We start from the raw sequence: 21562 nt of genomic DNA, 5'->3' as shown, positions 1-21562 counted from the left end.
GCGACAAGAAGATTCACTTGTGAGTTATTAGTGTGGCTAACTCCATCATACCTTGCAGTAGAAATATCTGCTCACAGCCTCTTGAGACCATGGCTCATGATAAAATTCAGCTCTGCGTTCTTCTTCTGGATTTCCAACTACATCAGTCATCACCTGTGACAAAAATAAAAATACTTTTCACTACAGCTACTTTACCATGTAGAGAAATATTAGATTTACCTGGGATCAAAATTTATCTGCACTGCTAGGTTAAAAATATTCCAGACTGACCTCTAAGCCCAAGGCAAATGGAAAATGAATGGCATGAATGGCATGTGTGGTTACCGACAGTACATGACAGTAATATGCAAATTGTGAACAGCTCCTAACCTCTGCTCCAGAGCTAAGGAGTAATTCAGCTGCCCAAGCTAAGTGCTATAGATCTCTTATGTTTTAACAGCAGGGAGAACACTGAACAAATGCTCTATGTATGCTGCTACAGAAGCTCCGCAACACCTTAGTTCATAAGCTCTTCAAGCTGAAGGTATACTTGAACATTCTTTTAGATACCTACTCCTCTCTTGAATATAAATAATAATCAGAATATTAACAATAGATCTTTGGAAGATTGTTGATTAACAAAGTAGATGTTTATATTTGAAGGACAATTCATTAAAATAATTTCACAGCTTTATTGATATAATGGTTTTGAGGTGTCTGACTTAAAGATACAAAGTGTGAAACTTTGTGAGAAACAAACTCTTATTTTGCTGGCAAATACCTGAACTTCCTTACATTCCATATCTTGGAAATTTAAATGCTTAGCTCAAAGGCAGATGATATTTAATCTGCTATTTCTTAAATAAGATTTAATTATGAAAAATAACAAAGCACTCAAATTGTGTTATTGTGCTACAGAATCCTCCTATTAAGTTTCATATACCTTTAATTTTATTGAGTACTGTATGGGAAACTGGTGATCACAGCCTGAACCTCTGATTACTCAGCTGAGGCAAGTGTTGGGTCAGCTGTGGGAGCACAGGTGAGGGTAATTCAGAAGGGGTGGAGGTTGACTCCACATCTCCTAGACTTCATTTAAGGGCTGACCACCACTAAGGCAGCATCTCTTTGAGACTGCTCCTCCATGGAGATTGGATAGCCAGCCTCAGCATTTTTCCAGCTAGACTGTAGGCATCCATATTGGTGAGTCTTTCCTATATATAACCTTTTGGATATCTATCACCATCCTTCTTGCATTATTACCATCTTTTGTATTATTCCACCTTACAAGTACATCAATGTATCTTTGCATCTCCATTTTACTTTCTAATCACAAATTCACCTAGCCCCTATTCTGGAAGTGTAATACAGCCTAACTGGTCTTCCCTGCATACTTTTTGCTCTAGGATAGCAGTGTTACACTTGTCTGTCTTCTTTTCTACCAATTTTCTATCCTGGACATTTTAGCCATACATGTTATACACATTTAACTATAGTTCTTATACTCTTGTCCCACTCTTCAAATCATAGCTCACCTTAAGATCCCTGCTTTGGGACCGGAGAAGGTCTTGGATGTATCCTTTGGGATCTTTGGAGAAACTCAGCATGAAATCACGTTGTATTTTTAGCTGATTTATGGATTCGATTGTCTCATGAATCTAACAGGAAAAAAATAAGCTAGTTGTTACTTAATTCCTCCCATGCTTCCACAGTCCTGAGGCCAGCCTCATTAGTATCTTTGTGGTCCTTGTAACATGTAAAGGTGACAGTTGTACACCAAAGACCCATGAAAGATCCCACTGAATTTTTCCTTCAAAGTAGGAGTTAACCCTCATCTTGAATTTACATCTTGATTTCACGTGTATTTCTGCAATACACGCATATTCTTCACTTCCTGTATTGAACTGCTGGATGGCACATATATACAATACTGAAGATCCAAGTCTTGCTCGGATTTCTTGTGATTTCTTGTGTATAAGCAGTCTTTTCACCAAGTCAGATTTTTCAGTTAAGGTACTATATGTTTTTGAACAATGCAATGCTGTATGTTTGTCTAATGCAAGAAAGCAGTTATTTCTCAGGTTAATCATCATTATACCTTCAGTAATTTTTTGAGATGCTCAAATTTTGTGCTAGTGATTGTCTAATCAAGTCCATGTTAGACACAGGGAGCTAAGAGATATGGTTTAGGGGTTTTCTGTAGGTATGGTAAAGGGAGGATGGTTGGACTAGATGATCTTATAGGTCCTTTCCAACTTTGTGATTCTATGATTCTATGTTAAATAAACTTACAGAACAGCCATGACTTCTAGAGTTTTTCTGGTGAGAAAGCCTATTGATGTCATTATGGCTGCAAAAAGGAATGTGAACAATGAGAAATTGGGAGTATGAATGTTTTATAGAAAATTAGTCCTATTCTCAAGATTATGATGAAACAAATGAACAATAACCAGCAGGGAAGAATGAAGTCTCCAATGAAGAGTCAAGGATGTATAATTATCATGTATAACAATATCAATTATGATGATAGCTAAGGAATTATTAGCACGTGTACAAACAGAAACATTCTGTTACCTTTTTCCACCAAAATTCTAGCCTGAAATTGTAATTCATCTCTTTAAATTTCCTGTATAAATCTATTTACCAAAACAGCTAATGTGGTCAGGCACAGAGGGAGGAACATACTTGTCCTCTCATATAACTATGCCACTGAGTCCTCTAGTGTAGGCACAACTGCAAAGTATGTTAACAGAAGAGAGCTGCTTTCAACTTAAAATATTCCTCATTTGGGAAAATGATGTAGCCACGATAGAGGAAAATCTCTCATTGACATGCAACAAGTTCCCTTTAGACAACTCTGTGGCAGTACAGCAACAAATGGTACAAACAGAAATACAGAAGTCAAAGTCTGCCTACCCAGAGGTGACCTCAGTAGCTACACTAATCACAGCTTGTGCTCTGCCATAGCAAATGCTCAATAAAAGGCAGTAAAGATGTCAAAAAGGGGGAGCTGCACTGGAAACAATAATCCTCCGGGTTGGGAACTAACTGTCTAAGCAGCTGCTCTGCTGAAAATGATCTTTTACCAGAATCCATGGGACTGCTGGTGTTCAAACCACCTTTAAAACAGTATGTAGGCAACAGTTGCATGTGGTTAGAAATCAACAGAAAATGTGCAGGGATATGTGACACAATCTCTGTTCCATTATATCACACCTTCTCTTCCCTTGCTCTGAAAAGCCACTTTTATTTATCTCTTACCAAGCCAAATCATCCATTTAGTGGCTCTGGGCAGCCTGGTCTGGTGGTTGGTGACCCTGCACATAGCACAGGGGTTGAATCTAGATTAACATTATGGTCCTTTTCAACCCAGAATTCTATGATTTATGCATGTACCTGATAGCCAGCTCTAACTGCTGTGCTTGTGCATAATTCTCATCTAATAATACAGGATACAATTCTGCCAAACAGTTCCAAGTGATCTTTCTGCCATTCATTTTCTAATGTTGCTATCAGTGCAGCAAGCTGTTCTCCAATCGTGCATATACAGCACACATCTGAAATATGGGATTTTCTTAGCTTTCCTACTTAAAAATTTAGCAAAACTTCATGACATCTCAATAAAAATTTATAGTCAAACAGCTTATATGATTCTTGAATACACTAAAAAAGAGCAATGCTGAGCAGGAATTCCGAGTTTATTATCTGCAAATTTAATAGGAGGCACTCATTCTGGAAAATTACCTAGGGCAGAACAACTATATCTGGACTTATAAATATTTCTGCATTTTTAAGTTCTCTCTACAGTCAAAAGAGATCATGACAGTACAGTCACACAGAAGAGACTACAGAATAATTCATCTCATCCAAAAGCAGACATTTGCTTTCTGATCAGTTGCACCATGTGTATCCAGTGTAAGAGATTTAATAATGTTCAAAAACAAAATGTAATGCAGAATATCTATTTACCCAGACAGTCCCAACATTTTAGCTTTTTTTTTTTTCTTTTTCCTCCACAGAAAAAAGTGGAGTGCAGTGTTCAAGATGTGTCTGGATGAGGAGCTACAAAATATGGTTTAGTGGCTTGTAGTAGTAATGGTAGTGGGAGGATGGTTGGACTGGATGATCTTGGTCCTTTCCAACCTTGTGATTCTATGATTCTATGAAAATATAAGCACCCTGGTCAATTCACTTGGAAGTTGTGTCAGTGTTACCAGCCCAGCTGTTCCTAAAGTCTTTGGTTCACTCATCTCTGTCCATACTCTGCTTCCTTCAACCTATCCAAGCATTAACTCAGCTCTTTGCCTCCTTCTCATGTGGTGTTCAGAGATATGATTTAGCAGAGGGTTGTTAGAGCTAGGGTACTATGGTTAGGCTGTGGTTGGACTTGATGATCTTCGAGGTCTTTTCCAACCTGGGTAATTCTATGATTCTCTTTCTTATCAGCATAAATCTTCAATTCCAACCCCAACCCATCCCCACCATACCCACTAACGATGTCCCCAAGTGCCACGTCTCCATGGTTCTTGAACACTTTCAGGGACAGTGACTCCACCACCTCCTCAAGCAGCCTGTTCCAATGCTTGACCACTCTTTCAGAGAATATCCAACCAGGACCTCCTCTGGCAAACCTTGAGGTCATCACTTATCATCCTTTTGCTATTACCTCGGAGCAGAGGCCTATCCCTGCCTCACTCCAACCTCCTTTCTAGAGTTGGAGAGAGCAATGAGGTCTCCCCAACCTCAGCCACTCTTCATAAGATCTGTATTTCAGATCCTCCACCAGCTTTGTTGCCCTTCTTTGAATGTGCTCTAAGGCCTCAGTGTCTTTCTTGCAGTGAGGGGTTCAAAACTAACCAGAAGTGATTGCTAAACCACTCTTTATCATCTTTGAAAGGTCTTTGCTAATGGGAGAGGTGCCTGAAGACTGAAGGATAGCCAACATCACTCCAAACATCACACCTTCAAAGAGAGCAAGAAGAAGGATCCAGGAAACAACAGGCCAGTCAGCCTCACCTCTGTCCCTGGAGAGGTGATGGAACAACCTGTTCTGGATGCCACCTCCAAGCAATTGGAAGAGAAGAATTTTATCAGGAGTAGTCAACATTGATTCACCAAAGAGAAATCATTCTTGACCAACCTGATAGTCTTCTATGATCTCATCACTGGCTAGGTAGATGGGGGGAGAGCAGTGGATGTTGTCTACTTTGACTTCAGCAAGGCATTTGACAGCATCTCTCACAACATCCTTGTTATGAAATTTAGAATATGTGGGATAGTTGAGCGGACACTGATGTGAATCAAGAACTGGCTGACTGGCGCAGCTCAGGAGGTTGTCATCAGCAGTGCAGAGTCTGGTTGTAGGTCTGTAACTAGCAGTGTTCCTCAGGGTCAGTGCTGGGTCCAATCTTACTCAACATCTTCATCAATGACCTGGATGAAGGGATAGAGTGCACTCTCAGCAGATTTGCTGATGATACAACACCGGGAGGACTGGCTGACAGACCTCAAGGCTGTGGTACTGTTCAGCAAGAGCTGGACAGACTGGAGAGTTGGGCAGGAAAGAACCTGATGAGGTTTAACAAAATTAAGTATAGAGTCTGACACTTGGGGAGGAATAACTACATGCATCAGCACAGGTTAGGGGATGACCTGCTGGAGAGGAGCTCTGCAGAGAAGGACCTGAGGGTCCTGGTGGACGACACATTGGCCATGAGCCAGCAGTGTGCTCTTGTGGCCAAGAAGGCCAATGGGATCCTGGGGTGCATTAAAGAAAATATGGCCAGCAGGTTGAGGAAGGCGATCCCTCCCCTCTACTCTGCCCTGGTGAGGCCACATTTAGACTACTGTGCCCAGTTCTGGGCTATCCAGTTCAAGAAAGACAGAAATCTCCTAGAAGGAGTCCAGCAGAGAACCACAAGGATGATAAAGGGCCTGGAGCATCTCCCCTATGCAGAAAAGCTGAGTGACCTGGGGCTGTTCGGTTTGGGGAAAAGAAGACTGAGAGGGGATCTGATTAATGTTTATCAATTTGTAAAGGAAAGAGGGAGGCAAATGGATGAGTCCAGGCTCTTCTCCATGGTGTGTAGCAAAAGGACAAGAAGTAATGGCCTAAAACTTGGAAAGTTCAGTATTAACAAACAGATCTTCTTTAAGATAAGGGTGATGGATAAATGGAACATAGTGGTTGTGGAGTCTCCATCCATGCAGATATTCAAGACTCATCGGAATACCTACCTGTGAGGTGTACCTGCTACAGCAGGAGGGTTGGATTCAATGGTCTCTTCAGGTCCCTTCCAACCCCTACGATCCGGTGATTGTGTGTAAACATAGTATCAAGGTACAGCCTCACCAGTGCTGAGAACAGAGAGATCATCACCTCCCTACTCCTGCTGACTGCACTATTTCTGATACAAGCCAGGATGCCATAGGCCTTCTTGGACACCTGGGCACACTGTTAGCTTGCGTTCAGCTGGCTGTCAACCAGCACCCCCATGTCACTTTTCTCTGTACGGTTTTCCAGCCACTGTGCTCCAAGCTTGCAACGATGTACAGGGTTGTTGTGACTAAACTGAAGGACCTAACACTGGGTCTTTCTGAACTTCATCTCCTTGGCCTCAGTCCACTGATCCAGCATATAATCATTCCTTTGTAGGGCCTTCCTAGCCTCATGCAAATTGACAGTTCCTTTGAACTTGTTGTCACCTGCAGACTTACTGAAGATGTACTCAATGTATTCATCCAGGCCATCAATAAATATATTAAACAGGATGGGCCCCAATACAGATGTCTGGGGAACACCTTTGTTACCAGTTGCCAGCTGGATTTAACTCCATTCACCAACACTCTCTGAGCCTGGCAATCCAGCCAGTTCTTTACCCAGCAAAAAGTGTATCTGTCCAAGCCACAGGCTGCCAGCTTATCCAGCAGAATACTGCAGGAGAATTTCTTGGTTTCAGCTAGTAAAGAGTTGATTTTCTTCATAGTGACTGGTATGATGCTGTGTTTTGGCTTCAGGAGAACAACAGTGTTGATAATACACTGATGTTTCGAGTTGTTGCTGAGCAGCACTGTACAGAGCCAAGGACACTTCAGTTTTTCATCTTCTCTTACTGCTCTGCCAGCAAGGAGGCTGGGGAACACAAGTAGCTGGGAGAGAACAAAACCAGGACAGCTGATCTAAACTAGCCAAAGAGATATTCATAGAATCATAATCATAAAATCATAGAATGGCCAGGTTGCAAAGGACCACAATGCTTGTTCCAACCCCTCATATGTGCAGGGTCATCAACCACCAAACCAGGCTGCCCAGAGTCACATCCAGCCTGGCCTTGAATGCCTCCAGGGATGGGGCTGTGGATACAGCTTCCTTGGACAACTTGTTCCAGTGCATCACCACCCTCTGGGTGAAAAACATCCTCCTGATATCTAACCTAAATCTCCCCTGTCTCAGTTTAAAAATACCATATGACATCATGTAAGAAAATGATAAAGCTGAGAAGAGTTGGCTGGGGGAGACCAGCTGAGCATCAGTCAGCAGGTGGCAAGTTATTTGTGTGTGCATCACTTGTTTTGTGTATAGAGATATATGAAATTATTCAATTATTATCATTACTGTTATTTCTCTCTTCCCTTTCTGCCCCCGTATCTCAACCTATCAGTTCTACTTTTTTTTTTTTTTTTTTTCCCCAATTTTCTCTCCCCATCCTACTGAGAGGGGAGGGAGTGTGAGCAAAAGGCTGTGTGACATTTATCTGTATGCCAGGTTAAACCACAACAGAGACAGAGTGAAAGGCTTTACTGAACTCTAGGTTAGACTACACCAAGAGCCTTTTCCTCATTCATCAGGGGGGTCACCTAGTCATAGAAGGAGATGAAGATCGTCAAGCAGGACCTGCCTTTCATGAACCCATGCTGGTTAGGCCTGATCCCCTGGTTGTCCCACACATGCCATGTGATCTCCCTCAAGATGATCTACTCCATAACCTTACCTGGCACTGAGATCAGGCTGACAGGCCTGTAGTTCCCCAGATCCTCCTTATGACCCTTCTTGTAAATGGGCATCACATTAGCAAGACCTTCCTGGTTGACCAGAACTGCTGATAAATGATAGAAAGCAGCTCGGCAAAAAATAAGTAAAGAAGGCACTGAGAACCTCAGCCATTTATTTCCTCATCCTCAGTGATAATGTTCCCTGCCACATCCAATGAAGGATGAAGATTCTCCTTGGTCCTCTTCTTGCTGCTAATATATTTGTAAAGACACTTTTTATTATCTTTAACAATGGTGACTGAGTATTTTTCTTTCTAATTTTTTCTCCGTAAATATGTGTACTTGAAGTGTACATGGATGCACATGCATCTGTGTGCACTGAGAATACATGCTCAGCCCTGTTGCTGGTTGGATCTGCAGTAAAGGAGCTGTGGCTGCTTTGCCTCTCTCAGCCATTTAGATCCAGCCTAATTCCCTTAACACACACCTTGGAAGACCATAATTGATCCACCTCATGTGCTCTAAAGTGTTCTGAGCTGTAAACAAGCCATGTTAGTTTCCCACAGAACACAACAGATCTGCTAAATAGTTCAGAAGGTTCTGAAATTCTACAGCATGTAGAGTGGCCCACACCTCATGCCACCTGCCAGGGGATTCATTACACTGCCTGTGAAACTCTGCTTCTATCACTCTGACAATGATATCAGGCCCTGAATCAAATCCTAACATCAAACTCCACTCACTTCACTGTATTTCCATTGCATGTGACTTACTCAACCTTCGAAAGCACATCCAAATGAGAAATCCCTTTCTCATATTACTTTCTTTGATGTGTAGCACCAAAGCCACATGGAAGATACACAATATATATATATACCATGTGATACTTTACTCCTGAACCAGTACCTTGTTGTCCAATGCTGTAATCTCCTGTTGGTTAGCTGTTGAGAGAAGAAAACTACTCATCTGTCCCTTTAATGGGTCTTCAACTTCTACATCTATGTCATAACAAGCCGTCTTCTTCTGATCATTGGGGTCAACACTACAGAGAGGATAATAGAATACCGTAAGAACTGCTGCAATGAATCAGAGTAAATACCTATCCAGACCAGATTATATTTTCTGCAAAGGACTGTTGCAGATGCTGTAAGAAGAGTTTAAAAACTGGTTACCTATATATGTGTGTGTATATATCCTAGCATATTGTTTTATCTTTCATCAGTTTGAATTTAGACTTTTGAGCCTGAGGTTTTGTCCAAACTATCAACTTTACAGCTACTAATGCTCAGTCTTCATTAAGTTGTCTAACATTTTCTGAGAACAGTTATAACTCTGGCCTACAAAGTAATTTCCAGTTGTAAATAGCATTTTAATATTGTTTCTGTTCCACTGCATCTGTCTGGGGTAAGCAGAACCATACACTACCATTTTGGATGTGAGCACTTAATGACATTGGTTATCAATTCCAATGCTAACAACTGAGGTGGAGGACCGTGACTGGGGGAGCAGTGACTTTCCACTTGAAGTCACTGAAACTGTGAGTTGCAAAAGTTAAATGTTCTGAAGTCTAAGGGGCCTGATGGGATTCATCTCCAAGCACTGAAAGAGTTAGCACATATTATAACTGGACCTCTATCAACAATTTACTGAAGGTCATGGGATGCTGTGGAAATTTCTGCTTTCTGGAATATAATCTTATAGTGACCTACAAGAAAGTCAAGAGAGAAGACCTAGAAAACTAACATAAACTAAATCTAATCTCAGTACATGAATAAAAATATATAGTTTCCTGGGTACTATCAAAGGGTATTAAAGAACAAAGATGTTATTGGGCATAGTCAAGGTGAATTCACAGTGGGAAAAGCCTGTCTCAGTAATGTGATCTCCTTCTACAATCACATCACTCGCTCAGTGGGTTAAGGGAAGACAGAGGTTGAAATCCTATTGGATTTTATTAAGGTCTTTGATATGGTCCCTCACAAAATCCTTCTGAACAAATTTTCTAACCATTACCTGAATAGGGTCACATTGGCTGATGAAGTAGCTGAATGCAAGAGTTCAAAGTGTCGTAGTAATGTGTGTCTATGTCTGGCTGGCAATCAGTCACTAGCAGTGTTCCCTAGGACTCAACTCTAAAGTCAGTCTTGTTCAACACATTCATCAGTGATTCTGATCAGGAGTTGAATGCATCCTCAGGAATTCTGGTGAGAATACAAAACTGGGAGGTGCTGTTGACTCCTTTGTGGGACAAGAAACCTTGCAGAGGGATCTAAATAGATTGGATAATTGAGCAATTGTTAATTGAATTAAATTCAGTAAGGACAAATACTGGTTTCTGCATCTGGGATGGAGGAATGCCAAACAAGTGCAGATTGGAAGATGAATCACCAATAATCACACAATTGTAGGGTCTGGAAGGGACCTCCAGAGATCATCTAGTCCAGCCCCAATGCAAAGCAGACCCCCTAGAGCAGGCTGCACAGGCAGGTGTCCAAGCAGTTCTTGGATATCTCCAGAGAAGGAAAACCCACAACCTCCCTGGGCAGCCTGTTCCAGTGCTCTGTCACCCCTTCACATATTGATGTGGAACTTCCTGTGCTCCAGTTTATGGCCACTTCCCCTCGTCTTCTCCCCACAGATCACTGAAAAGAGGTTGGCCATGTGTCCTTGGCTCCCACACTTAAGTTATTTATAAATATTAATCAGATAATCAGATGATTCCTCAGTGTTTCCTCCTAGCAGATTTGTTCCAGACCCTTCATCACATATGTGGCTCTTTGCTAGATGTGCTGGGGAGCTGGGAATAGGACAAAGTACTCCAGATGAGGCATCACCAGGTCTGTGTAGAGAGGAAGGATTACCTCCCTTGTCCTGCTGGCCATGCTCTTTTTGATGTACCCCATGATACCAATGGTCTTCTTGGCCACAAGAACATACTGATGGTTCACAGTCAAGCTGCAGTTTTCCAGGGCTCCCAGGTGCTTCTCTGCAGAGCTGCTTTCTAGGATAGGATTCACAAGAGTGACATGAAGCTGCACCAGGGAAGGTTCAGACTAGGAGACAGACATCTCCTGGCTAACCAGAAATATGCTGGTGGACTGGAGACTGCCAAATTTGACACTCATCTTCAAAAAGGAACAAAAAGATTGTCCTGGTTGTTACAGACCTATCAGTCTCACCTTGGTGAAAGGGAAGGTTATGGAACAGATAATCTCAGGAGCCATTATGGGCCAATTAAAGGTGAACCAAAGGATCAGGTCCAGCCAGCATGGGTATATGAATGGTAGATCCTGTCTGACAAACGTGATTTCATTCTATGACAAGGTGACTTGCTTAGTGGATGAAGGTAAGGCTGTCAGTGTGGTCTACCTGGACTTCAGTAAAGCCTTTGACACTGTCCCCCACAATATCCTTGTGGAGAAGCTGGTTGCTCACAGTTTGGATGTGTATATACTCCATTGAGTGAAACACTATCTGGATGGCCAGGACCAAAGAGTTGTGGTCAGTGGAGTTAAATCAATCTGGTGGCCAGTCACGAGTGGTGTCCCCCAGGGCTCAGTACTGGGGCCACTTCTATTTAACATCTTTACTAATGATTTTGGTGAGGAGATTGAGTGCACCCTCAGTAAGTTTATAGACAACGCCGAGCTGACTTGTCAGAGGGGGGAAAGTCACTACAGAGGGACCTGGATAGGCTGGATCGATGGGCCAAGGTAAACTGAATGAGTTACAAGTGTCAGGTCCTGCATTTTGGTCACAACAACCCCAGGCAACCCTACAGGCTTGCGGAGGAGTGTCTGGAAAGCTGCCTGATGGAAAGGGACCTTGGTGTACTGATGGTCAATTGGCTGAATATAAGCCAGCAGTGTGCCCAGTTGGCCATGAAGATCAATGGCATCCTGGCTTGGATCAGGAATGGTGTGGTGAGCAGGAGTAGGGAAGTCATCTTGCCCCTGTACTTGGCACTGGTGAGGCCTCACCTCGAGTACTGTGTTCAGTTTTGGGCACCTTAGTACAGAAAGGACATTGAGGTGCTGGAGCCAGTCCAAAGAAGGGCAATAAGGCAGGGGAAGGGCTTGGAGAACATGCCCTATGAGGAGGAACTGAAGGAACCGGGGCTGTGTTCAAAGAAGGGCAACAAAGGTGATGAGAGATCTGGAGCACAGGCCTTATGAGCAGCGGCTGAGGGAGCTGGGATCGTTTAGTCTGGAGAAGCGAAGGCTCACTGAAGACATTACTGCTCTCCATAACTACCTGAAGGGAGGTTGTCAGCTGGGGGTTGGCCTCTTCCCTCATGTAACTGGTGATAGGTACAGACTGAATGGCTTCAAGCTGTACCACGGGAGGTTCAGGCTGGACATTAGGAAATACTCCTTCTCTGAAAGAGTGATCAGTGGAATGGGCTGCCCAGGGAGGTGGTGGAGTCACCGACCCTGGAGGTGCTCAAGGAATGTTTGGACATTGTGTTGAGCAACATGGTCTCATGAGAATTAATGGTGACATGTGGATGGTTGGACTGGATGATCTTGTACGTCTTTTCCAGCCTTGGTGATTCGGTGATTCTGTGTTCAATCAAGGGAAGAGGAGTCTGATTGGACACCTTATTGCTCTCTTTCAATACCTGAAAGGTGATTGCAGCAGAGCGGGGTTGGTCTTTTCTTACTGGTGACAGGATGAGGGGGAATGGCCTCAAGTTGCACCAGGGTAAGTTTAGCATGGATATCAGGAAAACTTTCTTTACAGAAAGGGTTGCTAAGCATTGGAATGGGCTCCCCAGGGAGGTGGTTGAGTCACCATCCCTGAATGTGTATAAAAACAATTTGGATGAGATGCTTAGGGACATGATTTAGCAGAGGCTTGTTAGAGTTAGGGCAGTATGGTTAGGTCAGGGTTGGACTTGATGATCTTTAAGGTCTTTTCCAATTTGAGCAATTATATGATTCTATGACTGGAAAATATTCTTCACTGTCAAGGTGGTTAAAGACTGGAATGGGCTTCCTAGTGAGGTGACTGATGTCCCGTGTCTGTCATTTGAATAATGCCCTCATTAATATGCTTTAATTTCTGGTTAGCTGTAAAGTGGTCAGGCAGTTGGACTAAAATTTTTCTAAGTCTCTCCAATTGAACTATTCTAATTTCTTAATTCTATTATAAAGCAAATCACCCTTATCCAGATGCCTGATAAATTCCTCTAAAAATACAGTCAGTCATGCCTTCCTGTCACAGAAGCTATACTTTTTCCCAAATATATCATATTTATCACACATCTGTTAACTCCATTCTCTTATAGTTAGTATCAATTGGCTTCCAGTATCCAAGACTGATCTTGGTATGCTTTTTCAGCACCACATTAGTTACTTATCACTCCTCTGGCACTGGCGGAGATTTCGTTAATAAGTAACACATTGCAGTTGATAGTTAAGCAATTTCTGCATGAAAAACCATTTGCAACTCTTAATCTATTTTGCATTTTACCTTTCTTTCTGTTTGACATCTAAGTGAGATAAAGTTTCCCAGACACACTTTTTCCACCTGCTCTCCACAATGCATACTGCATAGGTAAGGGGCCTTCCCTAACCTCTAAGTTAAAACTGATCAAAAAAATGAATGGAAAATGCTACCTCTAATTTCGGATATGGCAGCAGCAAAGAAGAATAGCTCCAGCTCCAGCTTAGGCTTACATAAGATTTTACTTCTGTGAGTTTTAAATCTGATGCACTCAGTTTTGCATAGTTCAGAAACTATTATGCACTCTATATTTTTTTATGGCATCTTTCAGGATACATACCATTTAGAAGTATTTATTCAAATTATAAGCTGTTTATTTATATTTAATTTATTCTTTTTCTTTATTCTTTTGTTGCTTTCTATCTCAAAAATTGGGGATGGTTTGCATCTGAACATCAGTTCTAAAATGCTACAATGAGATTAGAATAGATCTTGTTTTCATCTCTGTGTACATCCTAAAAACCTAAAACCAATGACTAATCTAGGGGAACCTCTTGTACAAGATAGGCCTAAAGATTAATCTGAAGGCCATATATATTTAACATCACCAGCAATTAAAAATCCCTGGTAGTGGCTGACAAATTGTTTCAGTGATTGACTACATTCACTGCTAACAATTTAACTTAGTGGAACAGGAGAAAGGGTCTGTGAGACTCTGTTCAAAGACAAGCTGGACAAAGACAGGTTAAATCTGATATGATTTGAATCTGCTTTGAGTTTGTAGTGGGGAAGCCTTAGATGACCAGTGTTAGCTTCTATCCTACTTTATTCTGTGATTTTAGTAGTCTAAGTCTACTTATTCTCATTAAATTCAGTGCCTTCCAGATTTTTTTATTTTTTACTTTTTGCCTGAGACTACAAGCATTCCATTACCCCTTCAACAAACTTTTTATTTCCCCTTATCAGCAAATTAATACTTCCCCTATCCACAGCATTATCTCACTATAGCATAATACTGCCTAGGTCTGTGTGGTGCACACAGTCTGTCAGAGAATACTACTATAAACAGCATCCTCCTCTTCAGCTTCTAGCTGAAAGAAATGATCTCGCCCCCAGGACTTCTTTGCCATGTCTCCAAAAAATAACTTGATCAGTACTACAAAGGAACTTAGAAAAGACTGAAATATCCAACAGCAAGTCTGCAATCCTCAAGAATCTCTTCCCCCCACCCATGTTGTCAATTAAATATGGAATGTGCTGGATGTGCCCTACATATACGTAAAGCTGTATATGAACCATGCCCAAAATATGCCTCTTTTGGCAAGGATTCCAGGAAGCTCATTGCCCTGTCTGTAATAGCCTTCTCTAAATGCTGGCATCCTTTAGATTAACTCTTTAGAAAATCCCTGTATAGCTTGTATTCTTAGAGTAGGACTAGCACCCAAACCAGCTGATCCAATCCCCACCAAACATGCAGGGACTGGCCACTGTATTTGAAACCATTAGACTGCAATATTTTACATAATAATTGCACAGTTAGAATGAATGTCCATTATATTACAACCCCCTTTTTTCCCGCCAGTGGATTCAAATTTGTTCTTCTCCCATTAGGAAAGAAATCTGGTCAACTCTTAATATTATTTTAGTATGGATAAAAAGAGTGAGAAGTTTTACACTGTCCTATAGAAATGGTGCCACTCCACTGAAAATAATTCATAATTATATAGACCAGAATGTCAAAGAGAATAAACTCATGAAGTCCAAGGCGCTGACTAGGATGTCAGAAAACCTGAATTCTGGTCTGTGCTACAGTAGCTGTTTCTGTATTTATGCACGTTTTGCACATGACTGCTGAGCTGACTGACCAGCTTACCTGATGATGTGGTTTATCACGATAGGATCTGGTGGCAGCAGCAGGTTAGTCAGTCTCTGAGGGATTTCAGAAAACTTTAGCCGCGGACAGTCAAAAATCTGAAATACAAAAAATTCTGTTATCCTTGTCCGAAATCTAATTTGTAGTTAAGGCAGAAAATGAACCACTGGCTCAAAAGTAATGGGATTCTGCAAGCTATAGTTCTGTCTCCTGGCCAAATGCAGATGTTACACCTTGCTTGCAAACCTTCCCTTTAAGAACTTCCAAAATAAGTGGGGTATTCTGGAAGCTACAGAAAAACAAAGTCAGTTAAGATAATGATAGCCCATATAGTATCACTTTTATTTAATAAATGTAATCTTTTCTACAGAAAGCAGTCTTGGTGGTTAATTATAGAGGTTGTTGTGAAAGACAAAAAATCTTAGTGTGCGAGTCTGAAAACATCATGCAGATCATTGAGAGTATCTTAAAATTTGAAGCAGATTTAAGAAAAAGTTCGCTTTTCTAATCATCTTTCATGTCTTCTGCCTTTCATAGATGGAGGAAAAGAAGGGACGAAAAAGGCTCTACATATGATCTGGTATTCAGAAGCAGCAGATTTTATCACATTACTGAGATACCATCTTACTCTAAGGAAAAACAAAACAAACAAACAAAAAAATTACATAAATCAAGACATCGAAAAAGAGTTTTTCTACCTGAAAGGCTACAACTTTTGTGCAGGTCATAAATCATCGGATTCTTGACAGCACTGGCAAATGGGGGAGTTGCTTACTTTTATTATTTTATGAGTTGTAATGTCTGTTGAAAGCCATTCAGTACTGAAGACTGCAAATTATTAAGAGAAAATTCAGAAATTCTGTTCCATCCAAAACTTACAGATGAATATTACAGATTGCCTTGAAAGAGATGCCGTGTCTAAAGAGGAATTACCTGTTGGAAGTACTTGTCACAGTTAATGTATTCCTTATCATGCGAATCTTGCAGCTTATTTGTTTTGATGTACTGCCAGAGAGCCTGGATGATAGCTGATCGGGTCTGCGTGTGTATCCCCAGCAGACGGGCTAATCGTGGGTCCAGCTTAAACTGTGGAGGCTGCAACCAAATGAAAAGGAGAGAGATGGCAATAGAGAGAATAATAGACATAGATAAGAGTTTTAATTTTCTGGGCACTTTGTTCCACAGGTGAAGCATCCCTTTCAGTGGTGGAAGTCACATAAATAGAAATTGCTCAGATGTGCACCGACACCATAGAAAAACTATGTCTAGTGTTTGCAAAGAAAGAGGGACACTGCACATGCTATGCTAACGGGCTATCTGTATCATGTGCTTTAGGTAATGAGTTGCACGCAGAGTCAGGAAAGAGTTTTCCTCTTTACTTCTTATGCACAATTTGGCTTTTGGGAGTGGAAGACAAAGAGGAATGATCCTGCCTCAGAACTATTGGAGGTTAGCCACAAATTGAGAGCACGAATTCAAGACAATATTTCTGCTATTTCTAATAATTGACCAACTGCCTCCCATCAAGGAACTCCCTCGGCACTCTTTCGTTTCAGACGTGTTTCCAAGATTCTGTTGCATATTAGAAAATGCACCTGATTACAACTTGTCAACAGAATCTATTTCTTCTGCTGACTTCCATGGTACAACTCTTCAATTACCCTGCTTTACATTTTCAATAATACACATTCCTTAAGTACGCTGGTGCCTCTACAAGTGCACATGTATTCATAATTGTACATTCTTCAGCAAGGATTATTTTGTTGGGTTTCAGGTCACCCAAAGTCAGACTTACAACAAGACAAAACTTTGGGGGAAGAAAACATACTTAAAGGCACAAATTTTTATGCTAATGGTGATCATAACAAACCTAACAATAAGGATTGCCACTATATTAGCACCTCAGTTAGGTCATACACTCACTAAAATTAATACAATTTTCTATTCTAGGAAGACTATCCTAACTTTTCTTTCTTTCTTTTTTGTTTGTTTGTTTTTTGTTGTTTTGTTTGTTTCCTGTGACTGGAATCAGGAAACTGATTTGGAATTAAGCTTTGCTAGCTCTGAAGTGGATCTCTTACTTTGCACGTGTGTTCAGTACAGACCCTTCAAATATAGAACTACGACTGATAAAAAAGAGGAAGCAGGAATGCTGAACCAGTCTTGAGAGCAATGATAAGCCTATTCCACAGCAGGCCCTGTTTTATGCCAGATTAGAGTGACAGTGTAGCCAAAAATTAACAGCCTCAGAAAACTGTGTGCTCTGCTCTGACAATACACTGCCACAGCTGCACAGCTGGTTCCGGTACCTCCAGCTACAGCCATTCCTTTGAAATGCGCGATACAGGAAACCTCCCCTTCACATGCATCTCACCTTACTATTTAGCAAGAAGTCTGAAGTGGCAATTTATGTTCTTTCTGCAGGTGATACTAATCATCATCATGCCAAGAAGAGTATTTTGACAGAGTATAATAGAAACTCATTTGATGTGTCCTCTAAATATTTTAAATGATCTGTCAGTTTGGTATAATTATCATCTCTTTGGGCAATGTGACATTGTGTCCACGTTTATTGTTTCTTGATGAATGCGATGTGATAATTTTACTCTGTTGCAGTATGTCATAACGGGTGTATTTTCCATGACAAAAGCATACACTGACCTGGTAATCCAACATTAAGAGTAACGTGCATCGCACACTGACATCACCAGGTCTTTTCACCTGGAAGCCATCAGTCTCCTGAGTTGTGGGAGTTCTGTGCCACTGCCAAAAACAAATAAATTAATAAATAAAGCAAATTAATGAGGTTAGTCTTTTTTTCACTGGTGCAGAAAACTCTCTGTGCCCATCAGTGGTGCACCTTGCACAGCGCTTCAAGCAAAAACAAGACGAGCAGTAAGCCCTCAGAAATCTTGCAGTTGAAAACCAAACCAAATACCTACATCATATCTTGCTCTGCCCTCACAAGGCTGTTTTGGCACACAATCTGTTTGGATGCTAGTATGCTTCATCTGTCAGGAGAAATGCGCACACTTTTTTTCATTACATGCATTCTTTTTCTAAGAGGCAAATTACATCACTACTACACCTATGTTTTCATACTAAATAGATTCTGTTAGTAAACATTCCAAAAAATGAGTAACATTTTGAAACCTCTGAAAACACCACAATTAAGATAATAAATTCAATGTAACAAGGTGGGTAACAGGCACGTAGCTGTTCATCTCTGTTAGTACAGTATATGTATGCAAAGGTGCATGAATTTCCTACCTCCACAAGATGGTTGTCAGGTCCATAAAGGTCTTTGTCCAGTTCAATGACTAAACTCTTAAAAAAAGATGAAAACTTCCGTTTCTGTTTGCTGAGCTGTATAATCAGAAGATACATAAATGTTTTAGACTGCATATAATAGTCTGTGTTATGTGCTTTCTTCTCAGGCTCTTTTCTCATATAGATCACAAGTGTGACCAGTCTAAATGAGTTTTCCAACTGACAAATACAGGGAAACGTAAAAATCTAGCAGTGATAGAAGAGTACACAGCAAGGGAAAAAATTTCCTTGACTCTCTTAATCTTATGTTAATGAAGTCTTGCAATGTGACCAAGGTCACTGTATGCCTTTTAAGTTTGCATTTTTTCATAAATGCCAAATTCTCTGTTTAAATTCTCAAATAGCAGCAGGTCTTACAGATTAGCCATACACTAAGTATCTCCTTTTACATTTTGCCTTTCATCTAATTAGTAGTATTTGCTGTTTACTCTACAGTTCATATTGTCTAATTAAAAGCTGGGAGGTCTATGATTACATAATCTCACTTTCTGGACAATACACTCCACAGTGTTTCTTTCATTCATAGAATCATTTCAGTTGAAAGAGACCCCTAAAGGCCATCAGGTCCAACTCTCCTGCTGTGAATAGAGACACCTACAGCTCAGTCAGGTGCTCAGAGACCCACCCAGTCTGACCTCAGATATCTCCAGGGATGGGGCATCCACTTTCTCTCTGGGAAACCTGTGCCAGTGCCTCACCACCCTTATTGTGAACAGTATCTTCCTAATATCCAGTCTAAATCTCCCCTCCTTTAGTATGACACCATTTCTCCTTGCACAGCAGACCTCACTAAAGAGTCTTCCTTCTTACAATTCCCTTCAGATACTGCAGTGCCGCACTCAGAGCTCCCCCAAAGCCTTCTCTTCCACAAGCTGCACAGCCCCAGATCTCTCAGCCTGTCCTTGTAGGAGAGGCATTCCATCCCTTGGATTATTTCTGTGACCCTTCTCTGGACACACTCCAACAGGTGCATGTCTCTCCTGTACTGACTCCACATCTGGACGCAGTGCCCCAGGTGAGGTTTCAATGACTTTATTATTATTTACTAGAAGTTATTTGGAAGTACATCCTTCTTCAATTTAAAATTTGCCATTAACTGAGATGCCATGATAAAAACAAAGTTCTCTTTTTTTGTTATTAAATCATACAGTCTAATTTCTAATCCAAATTTGTCTAACTTCAGTTTCCAGATCCTGCAGTTTGTTTACCCTTCATTTTCTAGCAAGATTCTGATTCACACACTGTTATCTTTAAATAGACACACATTGAATGGTTTGCTTTCTCTGTTTATCTTACAAAATACCCAGCTTGTAAAGTCTATGTAAATAGCTGACACCCTTACTGAAAAAGCCCAGTCTTCACAAATGAAAGTGAAAACCATCACAGATGTTTCTGATCGTTTCAGTTAATAAAACTTTTCTTCCATCCTCGCTCTGACCATCCATACATCCTCTTGCACTCCTCAAGAAAATGAACAATGCTCTTCTCCTTGTGGTCCTACTCCACATGAGGTACAATGGCTGACCTGTCATCCCTCCCATGGCCCGGATCCTGTCATGTCTTTGAAGAAGTACTCTTCCTATATTGTCCTACCCATTCATTCTGTCCTTAAGTCTGCTCTGTTTCCTGCTGCCCCCCCCAACATTACCCTTATGGTTGTATCCCTCGTTCCTTCTGGACATACTGCTTTTCTAGCTGCAATAAGCCAATGTTGCCATTTCGAGATGTCTTGACCGAGTGAATGTTCCTAGTAAAGCCCATGACCCTACAGGACAATCTCTCTTTGCTGGCCCCACTGAAGCACAAGTAAGTCATACATCATCCAGGAGCTTCCCCTCCACTCGAAGCTCCCATGATGCGATGCTGCCATCAGAGTCATCAGCGTCAGATTTTGCAGGATTAAATGTGTTGGAGATATAAAGTCTCAGCTTCCGCTTTTGCTGTTACACAAAAAGAGAAAAGGACATATCTAGGTTAAGTCCAGCAATCAAGGTAGCCACAGGAAAGGCTTTCAGTAGAGAATTGGCATGTATACGAATATGTTTTAAGTAGAGAAAGAGAGGAGGCTGCAGGGCCAAATCTATGAGGACTACAGATCCTGCACTTCTGGTTTAGATATTTGAGATGTCATTCTAAGAAAAGCACCATAATATAATGCCCTTCCTTTCTAGATACTAGCTAGATTGCTAGAATTCAATTGTACATCTCCTGCTACATGAACGTCTTTCATAGTTGAATCAGTTCAGATTTGTAAATAGCATTAAAAAAATCCAGCTAATGCTGCGAATTACATGCCCTGAGCCCCATCTTACCTCCACCGTCACGTACAGTCTGGTATAATCCTCAGCACCCTCCTGCCCTGACATCCACACTGGCACATCCCTGCTTCCTAGCCCTCTTTTTTTATTCCAATTCACTTCAATCAAACACATTGCAATTCCAGTTCTATGTATATAAGCAATCTTCTTTCTTAATAGCTCCTTCTGGATGCTCTACTGATATTTCACTTCTATTCGCCTTTGATTTCCAATGGCATTATCCCCATTCTTCTTTTTATCCTGGCAACTCCTTCTCTCTTCATATTTGCCCATATGTAAGTAGGAATTGTGTCTGTTTTCTCCAAAATCTGACACATCATCACTAAGATATCACTATTCTGTAATAGAAGGAGGCCTTGCTCGCATCTGAATATTTGATATATCTTCCTTTCTCTTAGCTTTCAGTTTCCAGCTTCCTTGTACAGTCCTCCTAAAACTGAGTTAATGACAATGACAAATTCCACTGTGAAATACAAAAGATCTCTCCCTCATACTATCCTGTTTCCCTTTGCTAACCCCTTAAGATATTTTTCTTTCTTTCAATTCACACACAAGTTGGATGCGGTTTACATTTCATGGCTGGCCTCCTGCTGGTCCCTATACTTTTCCTGCCCAGTCAATA

At 41.1% G+C, this 21562-nt stretch overlaps 1 protein-coding gene across 8 annotated transcripts in view; it reads right to left on the bottom strand.

The window, feature by feature from the left end:
* SMARCD3 (SWI/SNF related BAF chromatin remodeling complex subunit D3) overlaps positions 1-21562 on the bottom strand; it is a 90336-nt gene that overhangs the window by 11628 nt on the left and 57146 nt on the right. For all 8 annotated transcript variants that reach the window (XM_072330181.1, XM_072330176.1, XM_072330180.1 and 5 more), the window contains 8 exons: positions 20440-20562; positions 18563-18658; positions 17954-18055; positions 16226-16387; positions 15293-15390; positions 8878-9013; positions 1515-1637; positions 52-153 (listed from right to left, as the gene is read on the bottom strand). In XM_072330181.1, coding sequence (XP_072186282.1) covers positions 52-153; positions 1515-1637; positions 8878-9013; positions 15293-15390; positions 16226-16387; positions 17954-18055; positions 18563-18658; positions 20440-20562 — 942 coding nt within the window. The remainder of the gene's footprint in view (positions 1-51; positions 154-1514; positions 1638-8877; positions 9014-15292; positions 15391-16225; positions 16388-17953; positions 18056-18562; positions 18659-20439; positions 20563-21562) is intronic.

Source organism: Excalfactoria chinensis, chromosome 2, assembly GCF_039878825.1.
Source record: "Excalfactoria chinensis isolate bCotChi1 chromosome 2, bCotChi1.hap2, whole genome shotgun sequence".
Taxonomy (NCBI): domain Eukaryota; kingdom Metazoa; phylum Chordata; class Aves; order Galliformes; family Phasianidae; genus Excalfactoria; species Excalfactoria chinensis.
This window is presented reverse-complemented; position numbering and strand designations above follow the sequence as displayed.